We start from the raw sequence: 11,723 nt of genomic DNA on the forward strand, positions 1-11,723 counted from the left end.
TGTTTTGTATGGAATCTCTCTCTCTCTCTCTCTCTCTCTCTCTCTCTCTCTGTGCGTATGCATACACACTTGGACATATCCCCTTATTTGTAATCCACATCATGGCAACAATCTGGCTCATCTCCCACACTCTTTGGTGCGAGATAGGGCATTAGTGCGCTGAGCCCCTTAGTTTATGCACAATATGCCCTTGCAAGTTTGAGAGTCTATGATCAGCTCAAAACTATATGTGACATGTTTCATTTGGCTCCATAGGTCATACTTGATATTTGAAGAGACAATATGATCTCCCTCCCTCTCTCTCTCTCTCTCTCTCTCTCTCTCTCTCTCTCTCTAAACTAAGTGCAATAGATTGGTTCTCTCAATTTTCTTTTGAGTTACACGTCTTGACTTGATGACTTGTTGTTGATAGACCTATAGGGTCTCTTGGATTTTTTTTACAAAAGAGAACTCTCTTCTCTCTTTGTCTCTCCCTCTTTTTGTGGTATGATAGAACTAGACATCTACTTGTGCAAAAGTTAGGATAATGAACTGTGATTAAAAAAGAAAGAGGAGGCAAAAGACCTAAGACTCTTGAACAATGGAGTGTCATCATCCTTGGCCTTTATTTTTTTGGGTGGCTTTAATTTTTAGATCCTAAGAGACGATCATCTCTAGAATGATCTACTCTAGATAGTAAATTCTGTAGTAGAACATCAAGTTGAAGTTGAGGTATAAATAGGGATTTGTTTATCTATAATAGTATCAAAAAATGCATGGTATTGTTGTTGTAGGTATAGTAAAAGAGCCTTTAGCAGGTTCCGTGGGAGGTGTGAAGAGTTCAATGCAGAAGGAGGTGTAGCACGAAGGCTTGAGAATGGTGTTTCCAACCCTTGATACATTGGTTCCACATACGCCTCCCAAAGCCTTTGGTGAAACAAAGCTTCAACCTTCTCTATTTATCTCTTCTCTCTCTCTCTCTCTCTCTCTCTCTCTCTCTCTCTCTCTCTCTCTCTCTCTAGTTGTGTCCATAGACTTATATTTAGCCTCTCCAAGGCTCTTTCTTCTTTGCTTAATTTTTGTATCTGGTGAAATATCTAACTTTTGTGACTAAAGTTTGTCCATGGTGTTATTATGCCGCTCCCAATGCTTGCCAAAAGCATTTTTAAAATAAGAACACCCTTGAAATTCTTTCAAATTTTTGGTCCAAATTTGAAGCATTTGCCGATGTTCACACTAAAACTTGTAAAATTTTGTCGATTTTCTTGATTGCAAGCTCACAATCTAGCCAAGATTTTCTTGAGAAAAACAAAGCTAGACAATGCACACACAATTAACCTCTCTTGCAGAATAGATCACACATCTCCATCTCTGGAAATGGAAGAGGAGCGAAGCATGGACGCACCTAGCTTCCTCTCTCTCTCTCTCTCTCTCTCTCTCTCTTTCTCTCTCTCCACATACACAGACGACCCCTCACACCACACACCTTAATGAAATTCTCTATCTATCTCCATGTCTCTCTCTCCCATCACACACTCACATCCTCATACCTAGATACACATCAATAAAACTCTCTCTCTCTCTCTCTCTCTCTCCCCTCAATTGGCAATGCAATTTGGCTACATAATCAAGCTAGCTAAGTGAAGAGTTGTATCTCATGGGTAAACAAAGGGAGCCGACATGATGACATGTCACTCAACCTATTGCACGTTGCCAAGCCAACAAATAGGGTAGCCCAAAATATGATGACCATCCCTGCCACTCTTGACACCAGTGAACGCCCATTTCCCACCCCTAGGATTTCTTGCTCGACTCACACAAAATAGATCGTCCACATGAGCACTGGCTAGGCTCATGTGGGAGAGCACCTAGTGTCTGAATGGTTCCTACCTAAGCTATTGCTCTTTACAATCCAACTTAATGCCACATCTCTCTCTCTCTCTCTCTCTCTCTCTCTCTCTCTCCTCCTCCCCTCAACCCACACACACACACACACATGCTTTGATTGGCGTGTGCTGCTATGTTTTGCAACTGACGTGGAGCAACTCACTCTCTCTCCCTCTCTCTCTCTCTCTACATGTTTTGACTGACGTATGCTGCCATGTTTGCAACTGATGATGCCGTGAGCAACTCTCTCTCTCTCTCTCTCTCTCTCTCTCTCTCTCTCTCTCTCTCTCTCTAGGAAGGCCACGGAATTGCATCAGCTTATCCAATCTTTTGCTGCCATAAATTGACTACGTGTGTGCACACATTTGAGAGGTGCTCTATTCTTTGACGCGTGGCATGGATAATAGCTTGAGAATTCCATAAAGAGATAGAATAGATAGATTTATTTTAAAATTATTTCGATCAAGGAAAAAAGATTTGACACACTTTTTGAGACCTCTCTCTCTCTCTCTCTCTCTCTCTCACACACACACACACACACACACACACACACACACACACACACACACATGTGCGCACACGCATGTGCACCCTTTCATTTTGAGGCTATTCAAATTGATATTCGATTAAAATTGAGTTTAGTGTATTAATTGAAAAATCTTAGCTAGATTCCAAGTTTTCCTTGAAGTAAACTAACAAAATTTTGCTAGTGTACATACTAACAATTTCTTAAATTTTGAACTTTTTTGGCCATTGGCTTTCCAAAGCAAAATTGAGCCACCCTTCAATTGGCTTTCAAAAGGAAAAGTAAACTGGAAAAGTACAATCAAACCTTTTTTTCCTTTTTACTTGATAGGGTGAGTGTTGAAAGTTGAAAAGGTTCACAAATTCCAAGCTTCATAAGAATGTGACATTGTGTAAGATTTTCTTTCAAGTGAAGCAGTGAGTGACACATGGATGCCTTCTCCTTCCTCAAAAAGTTTAAGCTGCTTCATATATAGTATAGATGGATAAAGTGGGGGTACCCTTTCTGAATAGTGTACGTTAATGCTTTTGAATTTGATGTTCTCTTGCATGCGTCTAAATATGTGTCAAATTCATTTAATAGATATGATAGTAGGTTAGCCTTAAGCCTTAGTAAAAGTTGAGAAAGAGAAGGTGTTGGGTATGCAAGCCCACTTGTCCGGTGTCTAGCTCATGGGAGTTACCCCTATAGCATACAGGTAACATGAGTCCTTAGTGGAGATTGCATGAGTAAAAGGAATGGTTAATATCACTTCTCAAAAGCTATATGTAAATACATTTTGCTAATGGAATTGCCAAGCAGCGTGTTCTTTTTTGCTGTTTGTCGAACTGTCTCTCTCTCTCTCTCTCTCTCTTCCTCGATTGCTGCACCACAACATGTGTTTATAGCCCAAGGACCCAACAGAAGGGAGGATTGTAGTATATAAGTAGTGTTGCTGCTACAAAAATTAGTTCAACACTATTCCTCTCCCTTATTGATCCTAAGATCCCTGTGACTGTGTGAAGTATTGTTTCCAAGAACTTATTTATCATTTAGCTAAAGAATGTTCTTTTCTCTTTGCTTCTTTTGAACAAGTCAAGTAATAGTTGTGTGAACATTATTTACCATCCTCTCTTAATATGGCTCCCTCTTCTTCCTCGTGAAATCCACTCGATGGACATTACGTTGGCTACAATGACAACGCGGAATCTATGTGCGATGAATCTAGTGACGTTCGCTTGATGGAGTTTGAAGATGGTGACTAATAGCTTGATAACTTATAGAAAATACTTGATGTTGTATGCTTGGCAATAATGCGATTTTTCTATCTATTTTTCCAGAGCTAAACAAGATAGTGCACCGTGATACAACTGCATCATTCTTGGAACCCGATAGTAGCCTCATTCTTGATCATGTGCCTCCACTCCGCACGAGAAGCGCTTTCAGTCTGCCTAAGCTTGATGCTTCTACTTCTAAACTTGGCTTTGGGCCCAAATCGCTCAAGCGTGTGAATCAAAGTGGTGCAGTGGCACGTACACTTTTCAAGACTTGCGAGGCGACAACGGAACCAAGTAAGTCTTGCTTGCATCCCATAGATATTCTATTGTTGTGTCCAACCCTTACGAGTTTTGTTTTTTGTTGTGGCAGCCAAGCCTTTTCTGGAGGGTCCATTGCCTACAATTGCAAAAATCGAGAGCATTGCAGAGGGTGCCAAACTAGATGGAAATACTACTACTAAGTGTTACCATGGGGATGTGATTCCCACCAATTTATCTTCTCTTGTGTCTTATATTCTCACTAAAATACCTCTACTGTGCATTGTTGACATCACTGAGACTTGCTCTCATTTCGCATTCGAGGGGTGCATACTAAACCGATATGGCACTCACAAACAAAGCCCAGAAGTTGCTAAATATATGCGCTACCCTAAGGCAGACCTAGTTGACCCACTCAACACCGACACCATCACTTGTGCTATTAATGATCAATTTATTGTGCAATTCATTGACACTCTTGCTATAGGAGACTTTGTGCACATTGAGAATGTGACTGTGAAAAAAAAAAACTAAGTCAGATGGTTGTACATCTCCTTATGTACTATTCTTCAACGCTTCCATGGTCATAGAAAATACAAAGCCTTTTCAAGTCATCCTTAGTTTCTACTCAGAGAGCAAAGTGCGTCAATTTTTGGATGAGGCACAGTCCTTGCATGCACCATTAGGAGAAAGTTGGACTCACTTTTGGGTCTTTCAATTCTAAAGAGAGAGTGACGCTCAACCAATGAGGAAAAGGCTAACATTACATTGAGAATTGACATTTTGGAGCCAAGCTCTTTTCAGAAAAAGGGAGAAAATATTAATTTTGTTCATCAAATTGCACAATTCAACGCTTTCATGGCATAAATGCCATAAGTCGTACTAACTCTGTACCGATGAATTTCAGAACTTTCATTGAAGAATCGAGTATCTATGTTCTGGCCCAAATATTACTTTGAGTAGCTCTACTTCCCTCTCAAAACTTTCTTCCCTTTTTCATATTTGCGATAACTTTTTTGTGTATTCTAGTGCACACCGTGACTACTTCTCCAAGGCCTAGCACTACCATTGACTCTGTTAGCATTTTTAACAGTTATACTACAGAGGATCAAGCATGGTTACCATCTCGAATAACTATCGGAAGTTGGGTACTACTGCAAACTAGGAAGAGGAAGAGGAGGCAACACAATGATTTCGTGGAGGATTTCAAGGGACAAGTTAAAGAGTTTAAAGTGTGTGCAGAAAGCAAGCGGGTGAAAGAGGTCCTCATACAACATGCTTTCCAACATGCAGACTTAAGGTTGCAAACATCTCCTCCAAGTTTTCCAAGGCATCAACCCAACTGTAAGTTATTTTGAGCATCTCACTTAGTGCATGATTATATTCGAAGGTTAAGTGGTGGATATCATCTTTGGTATGTTTCAGATATTTATCCATCGAATAGATGGACTGGCAAACTGTTGAGAGCATAGTTGGGATTTTCAATGCTTTCCATGCATTTACTGGTGAGAAAATGTACCAAGGAAGAAACACAAGGAACTTGAAGATAATGGAATATTCTTTTATGATATGTCATATTTGGAACCGAGAACTTCCTTTGGTTGGGGTTGTGTAGCTTCTTTGTCACTTCCATCCTTTGACAGCAAGGATTGGTCTTTGCCAGCTTCGCAAACTAGTGAAAGCTTTAGGAATAGGTTGTTTCATGATATACAAAAGTCCCTCAAGTATTCAATTGCCACAAAAATAGTTCTGCTCCCACTATTTATGCTTCTTGAAGTGTTTGTAGATTTCTTCTTCGATGAGCAAATAAGAACTACCGCAACAATGTTCATTTGCAAGTCTGAGAGCTGTTTGGACTTTTTAGATGATAATTGGGATAGGAAATAGTCACAGGGAAAAATCTGTATTTTGCAAAATAAGTCCATAATTTGCAAGTTATTATAAGCTCTCAAAATTTCATAGTGTCGTTTTACTATTTTAGATATCATCTTCTGAGTGGGCAGCTTATTCCACTTGACCAAGATACAGAGTCTAGCCTCGAGAGAAAACCTTTATCAATGGAGATCTACTTTCAAGACAACCTACTTACTGTGATGGAGACGATGTCAAGCACAACTCTTGCACAGCTCAGGGTAGATCTTACATGTGAACAAATTCCAGTTTTGCCGGAATTGTATGCATTCAGTCTCAACAATAGAAATGTGCTTACTAAATGGATGAATTTTGATTGTTTTTAATACATTGAGATATAGAATCTAGCTCTTTTTTTCTTCTCAGATTCCAAGACGAAAGGAGAAAACAACATTGTGCAAGGAGTCCCTCTCAAATACACTTCACTTAATTGCTTCCACCGGAAGTTAGGTCACATACATTGTGCACGCAATGAGCTTTGATGCCATGCAAACCATGATGTACTCTTCAAAATGACTAATACAGAGACATTTTGTGCCGCTCAAACAATGTTTAAAAAATGTACAGTTCTCATTGTCTCAAAAATTTACAAATTGTGTTGTTTTTATCAAGATGTATACAAAGAGAGGTAGTTATTGCTCCCTTCCCCCGCTACTGCTCCCCTATCCTCTCCCCCGTTTGGTGCCACTAGTCCCCTGCCCTCTCCCCCGGTTGCTGCCACTGCTCCCCTATCCTCTTCCTCGGTTGTTGCTTCTTCTCCCTCCGGGGACGCTGGTCTCGGGCATCCTTTCGCATCGTACGAAATCAAGGGCCTCTTCCATGGCTTCCCATGCATCTTGCAATTGTGAAGATTCCCTCTATTCTTGCTCTTGCCGCCGCTGACGTGTAGCCCATTTCTCTACTTCTGCAGCGTCCGCATAATATTGATTGATTGCTTCTTGCATGTTTCGAACCTCCTCTTGAGTTTGATAGTAGGGCTACGTCATTTTGTCAATGCAAGCCTGTTTGAACTCCTCATCTCTCGCGTACGTCTATTTACCGAGATTTTATTATGCTGGATGGCCATTACAAAAAAATTTCACACATAGTTGGGGGTGTAGTTATGTAATTGAAGTTCCTGTAGAAGCGTGATAATAAGAAAGTAAGTAAAGATGTTGCTTCTTTGAGCACAAACGTTGTTGCAGCAAACAAACAATGAAACAACACGATTACTTACATTTGGTACATCCAAAATTTGACTGAGGAGCAACAAGGCATTCAAACAAGTTTGCCAGCCACAACTATAGTCATCAACCTGCATGGGCATGGTGACCCGTTCGTGCCGGATGGTAGTCCCTAGATCATGTTCTAACAAAACATGCTCTACACAGCATACAAATGTTTTTGCGGCACTACATACGTAACCCCTTGAGTCAGTAACACATACAAGAGATACTACTTCCAAATGTATCCAAATGTGCCCTACATTTTTAAACAAGCGTGGAAACAACCTGCTTTGCCCGAAGTTTGCATAGTAGACAATCTTATCTTCAAGGTCAAATAACAACAGACTCCAATGATCACTACACCAAAACCATCAAAGATGAGGAGAAAGATCCTAAATTCAACATGGTTTTTACAAGGCAAGAAGAAACTCACGATTGATTGTATGCAGTGACCAAAAAATGTGCTAGATCAAAATTGACTCTGCTAAACCAGCCCAACAGAGCCAAAAAGGAAACTCCCTTGTTCTGCAACATAGGCGAGATCAACGGATCTATTAGGTATATTTTGTTCTAAACATCAGTGGCGGGTAGCTGAAGCGAGATAGCGTGCCTAACATGAATCAATGGCAGAGATTAGACTTTCGATATTGCAACGGGATGTCACTGCCACAAACACATGAGTCAATAGCGAGCGATTGGGGCACCTATCGAATTTCATAAGCCACTAACTCACTTGGTATTGACCCATGTCTTAGCGGTAGTGAGCCATCTAATGAACCAAGTGTGACTTATAAAGAAAATCTTGAGATGTAACACATAGCAACATTGACGTCTGCCGCGAAGACATGGGTCAATACAAAGCGAGTGGTATAACTATCCAATTCCATAAGGCACTGACTCGCTTGGTATTGACCCATGTATTAGCGGTAGTGAGCCATCTAATAAACCAAGCGTGACTTATAAACAAAAGCTTGAGACGTAACACATAGCAACATTGACAACTGCCGCTAATACATGGGTCAATACTGAGCGAGTGGTATAACTATCCAATTCCATAAGCCACTCACTCGCTTGGTATTGACCCATGTCTTAGTGGAAATGAGTCATTTAATGAACCAAGCGTGACTTATAAAGAGCTTGAGAAGTGCCACATAGCAATGTTGACGATTGCATCCGTTCAGTTGGAGTTGGAGAAACTGTGCATGCACAGGGAAGTCTTGTTGATCGAGGTTTAAAATGTAGGACTCCTCTAACCTTCCAAGCAGCAGTATTTGTGCATACAGAGGCTCTACGCCGATCAAAACTTGCAACTCCTCTTCATTTTCTTCGTTGACTTGCTCTAAAATAATCATTTCCTCTGATAAAGGCTCCTCGTTGGATGGCCCTTGTGAAGCAGAGGCTTTCCCTTGCATTTCTTGAGCTTTATCCATGGCTGGCTCATTCTCCTCCCTGGAAGGCACATTTTACTCCCTTATTGGCACATGCTCCTCCCTAATAGGCTCCTCCCTTACTCGCACAAGCTCCTCCCTTACTGGCTCCGGATCCTCCATGCCTTGCTCATTTTTCTTTCTAGCTGGTTCCTCCATAACTGTCTCTATTTCTTCCATAACTGCCTCCAAGTCCACCCTGGCCTACTCATGCCCCTCTACGGCCGGCTCAGCCTACCCATCTATGTTGTTTCTCTTGACGTGTGATCGTGTCCTTCTGCTATTTAATTCAGCCCTAGAAGGCTCTGTTTGTCATGCACGACGATGTAGAGGGAGGATGTTAAGAGTATCCATGGTTCTACTATCCCGGATAGGTACTGGCTGAAGCAGCCCATCGTAGTGGAAGCGTAGCCTCCGAAGAGTGTCAAAATCCCATGGCATGATAGTAACGCGGTGTGCATGGGCAGCCAGGATATATCCATCACTGAAGAATTCAACGAGGTAGTCTTGTGCAATTTCTTGCAGGTAGAGAAGTGCACTGTTGGCCCATCGCATGCCCACTCTCTAGTGCTCGCGAATCTCTCGCACTACTTGCTGGAAAGGAAGACGTGGAATGGCCGGGTGCATGTGTTGTTCGATCCTTCACAACAGATTGCACGACACCTCTGTGTAGCTCATATCAATGTCTTCTTGCTTGAGCATGCAAAGAGTCACATGTTGCCCTTCTAGGCGTGACCTTTGCACGAGGCATCTCTATAAATAGCATAACAGAAAGTGACATGTCATTTGTTGCACAAGGGACTTAAGATTTCTAGGGTCAGCACAAAGCAAAGAAGTGCACCAAATACGGCTGTATTGTCTCTGCTCGCTTGATACTGACCTCAAAAAAGTAAATTAGCCGCAACATCATTAATAAAGATGATGGTCAATACCAAGAGAACAGGTGTAACGCTCCTCACTACCAAGCAAACAGGTGCAACGAACAGAGTTTGCCTTCCCTTATTCGCTTGGTACTGACCTTAGAAAATTATAATAGCAAACATCATTAATAAAGATGAATGTCAGTACCAAGCGAACAAGTGCAACGAACAGAGTTTTCCTTCCCTTATTCTCTTGGTACTGACCTTAGAAAAGTATAATAACAAACATCATTAATAAAGACGATGGTCAATACCAAGCAAACAGGTGCAATGATGGTCAGTACCAAGAGAACAGGTGCAACGAACAGAGTTTGCCTTCGCTTGGTGGTGCTGACCTCACAAAATACAAGTGCACAAAAGTGTAATATCATACCTCTTCATTGTGTGTAGAGTTCTATGTCACTAAAGCGTTGCAGAACAGGAGTAAAAGGAGGATGCACAAAAAGGAGGAGCACTAGAGAGTAAGAGGAGGATGCGCAAAAAGGATTGGGAGCACAAAAGAGATGGTTTCCTTACTACGTAGTGTCGACGGGGGCAGAGTTAAAACGCTAGGCAGTAGAAGATGCAAAAAGAGGCAGAAGAGCGCTCAAGCTTTTACTGTTTTCTCACTGCACGAGCACTCATCTGGGGCAAGGGTATTGTTAAAATGTTGGGCGGGGGTACTGCCTCTAAACTTAGTATGCTCACCTTGGCGAGGGTGACAACTTCACTTATGTGCATGATTACAGCTGAGATTGCGGTTGGTAGATGGTACTACATGGGAATCTGAACCCGTTTATTACTCCCAAACTGGTTGTCCTTGTGAGCACAACCCACGTGCCTTTTTTGAGTGACAGTTTAGAGTCAGACGCCGATCGTCGTTGCAGTCGCCATCTCCATCTCCAAGTGGAACAAATAGACCGCCCTTGCCTTCGCCTTTTTTACACTCTTCCCCTTCGCCACCTCTCACGATCCTGCATTGAGCGACCTTCACTGGTTTGAATCCTTTGCTGCCGTGTCACCATCGCCCTTGCCTTTGCCTTTTTTTCCTCTTCCCCTTGGCCACCTTCTGGTTCTTGCTCTCAGCGACCTACGACATCACCATCCACCTTGGTGCCATTGGATATTGTAGAGACAAGTTCTCTCTCTCTCTCTCTCTCTCTCTCTCTCTCTCTCTCTCTCTCTCTCTCTCTCTCTCCCCCCCCCCCCCCCCCCCTGCATGTGTGTTGTTAACTGTGTGCGCACCGAAGCCACTGTGTTACGGGGTTAGGGCACAAGGGGAACAACACTCCAAGGGCCGTTAGGGTAAGATTAGAAGTCTCGCAACCTCAAGATTGGCATAGTTACAAATTGTACATATTAGTTGAGATTCTCCATGCAACGTTGTGAGGTTCAAGGCATGGTTGGAATAGTTACTCCGTATGTGCCGTGCTTGAGTTGTTATTCAATGCTATGTTTGGGTATAGTGAGTGAGTAGGCCTATATATCTTTTATTGTTGATAACATTAAATGCTCTGTTGCAATCCACCTGTTCCGAATATATGGGTCGTACAACATAAATTCAACTTGGGTCAGAACCAAGCGAATAGGGCCCTTCGGAGATTCTTGGGGCCCCTATTTGTCTGGTTCTGACTCTAGTCACGTCACCTATTATGACATTAGCGCACGGGACATAACCAAGCAAATAGAGACCTTGAGGGATACTCCAGGTCCAATGTTTGCTTCGTTATGACACCAAATACATACCAATTTTGAATAGTAGTTTTGGCTTCTTTTCTTTCAGACATGGGGATCATAGTCCTAGAGACAGACGACGTGGACGAGGATACAGAGCATTTACTCATAACATTAAATGCTCTGTTCCAATCCACCTGTTCCAAATGTATGTGGTGTACAACATAAATTCAACTTGGGTCAGAACCAAATGAATAGGGCCCTTCGGAGATTCTTGGGGCCCCTATTTTTCTGATTCTGACTGTAGTCACGCCACCTATTATGACATTAGCGCACGGGACATAACCAAGAAAATAGAGACCTTGAGGGATACTCCAGGCCCAATGTTTGCTTGGTTATGACACCAAATACATACCAATTTTGAATAGTAGTTTTGGCTTGCTTTTTCTTTCAGACATGGGGATCATAATCCTGGAGACAGAAGATGTGGGTGAGGATACATGTGAAGAAAAACTATTCACGTTTTTATACAATGCCCGTGCTCATCACCGTGCACCAAAACTATCAGGAATGTTTAATGCAGAATTTTCTATACGGAGAATCATAGATTGATCATTTGAGTACCTACAAACCCGTGTGCAACAGTATGAGGCAGTCATTTGTGACAATCCCATGACAATTAATGGCATGAGATATGTACA

At 42.0% G+C, this 11,723-nt stretch overlaps 1 protein-coding gene across 1 annotated transcript; it reads left to right on the forward strand.

Moving 5' to 3' along the window:
• The first annotated feature begins 222 nt into the window (after positions 1–222).
• Positions 223–6,299, forward strand: LOC147442350 (uncharacterized). Its single transcript, XM_086528556.1, has 3 exons — positions 223–3,942; positions 4,019–5,250; positions 5,332–6,299. Exons 1-2 carry the CDS (start codon positions 3,672–3,674, stop codon positions 4,438–4,440), a joined length of 693 nt encoding a protein of 230 aa, XP_086384682.1. The 5' UTR covers positions 223–3,671; the 3' UTR covers positions 4,441–5,250; positions 5,332–6,299.
• Positions 6,300–11,723: the final 5,424 nt, after the last annotated feature.

This window comes from Adiantum capillus-veneris, chromosome 14, assembly GCF_014529385.1.
Source record: "Adiantum capillus-veneris isolate H3 chromosome 14, ASM1452938v2, whole genome shotgun sequence".
Classification (NCBI taxonomy): Eukaryota; Viridiplantae; Streptophyta; class Polypodiopsida; order Polypodiales; family Pteridaceae; genus Adiantum; species Adiantum capillus-veneris.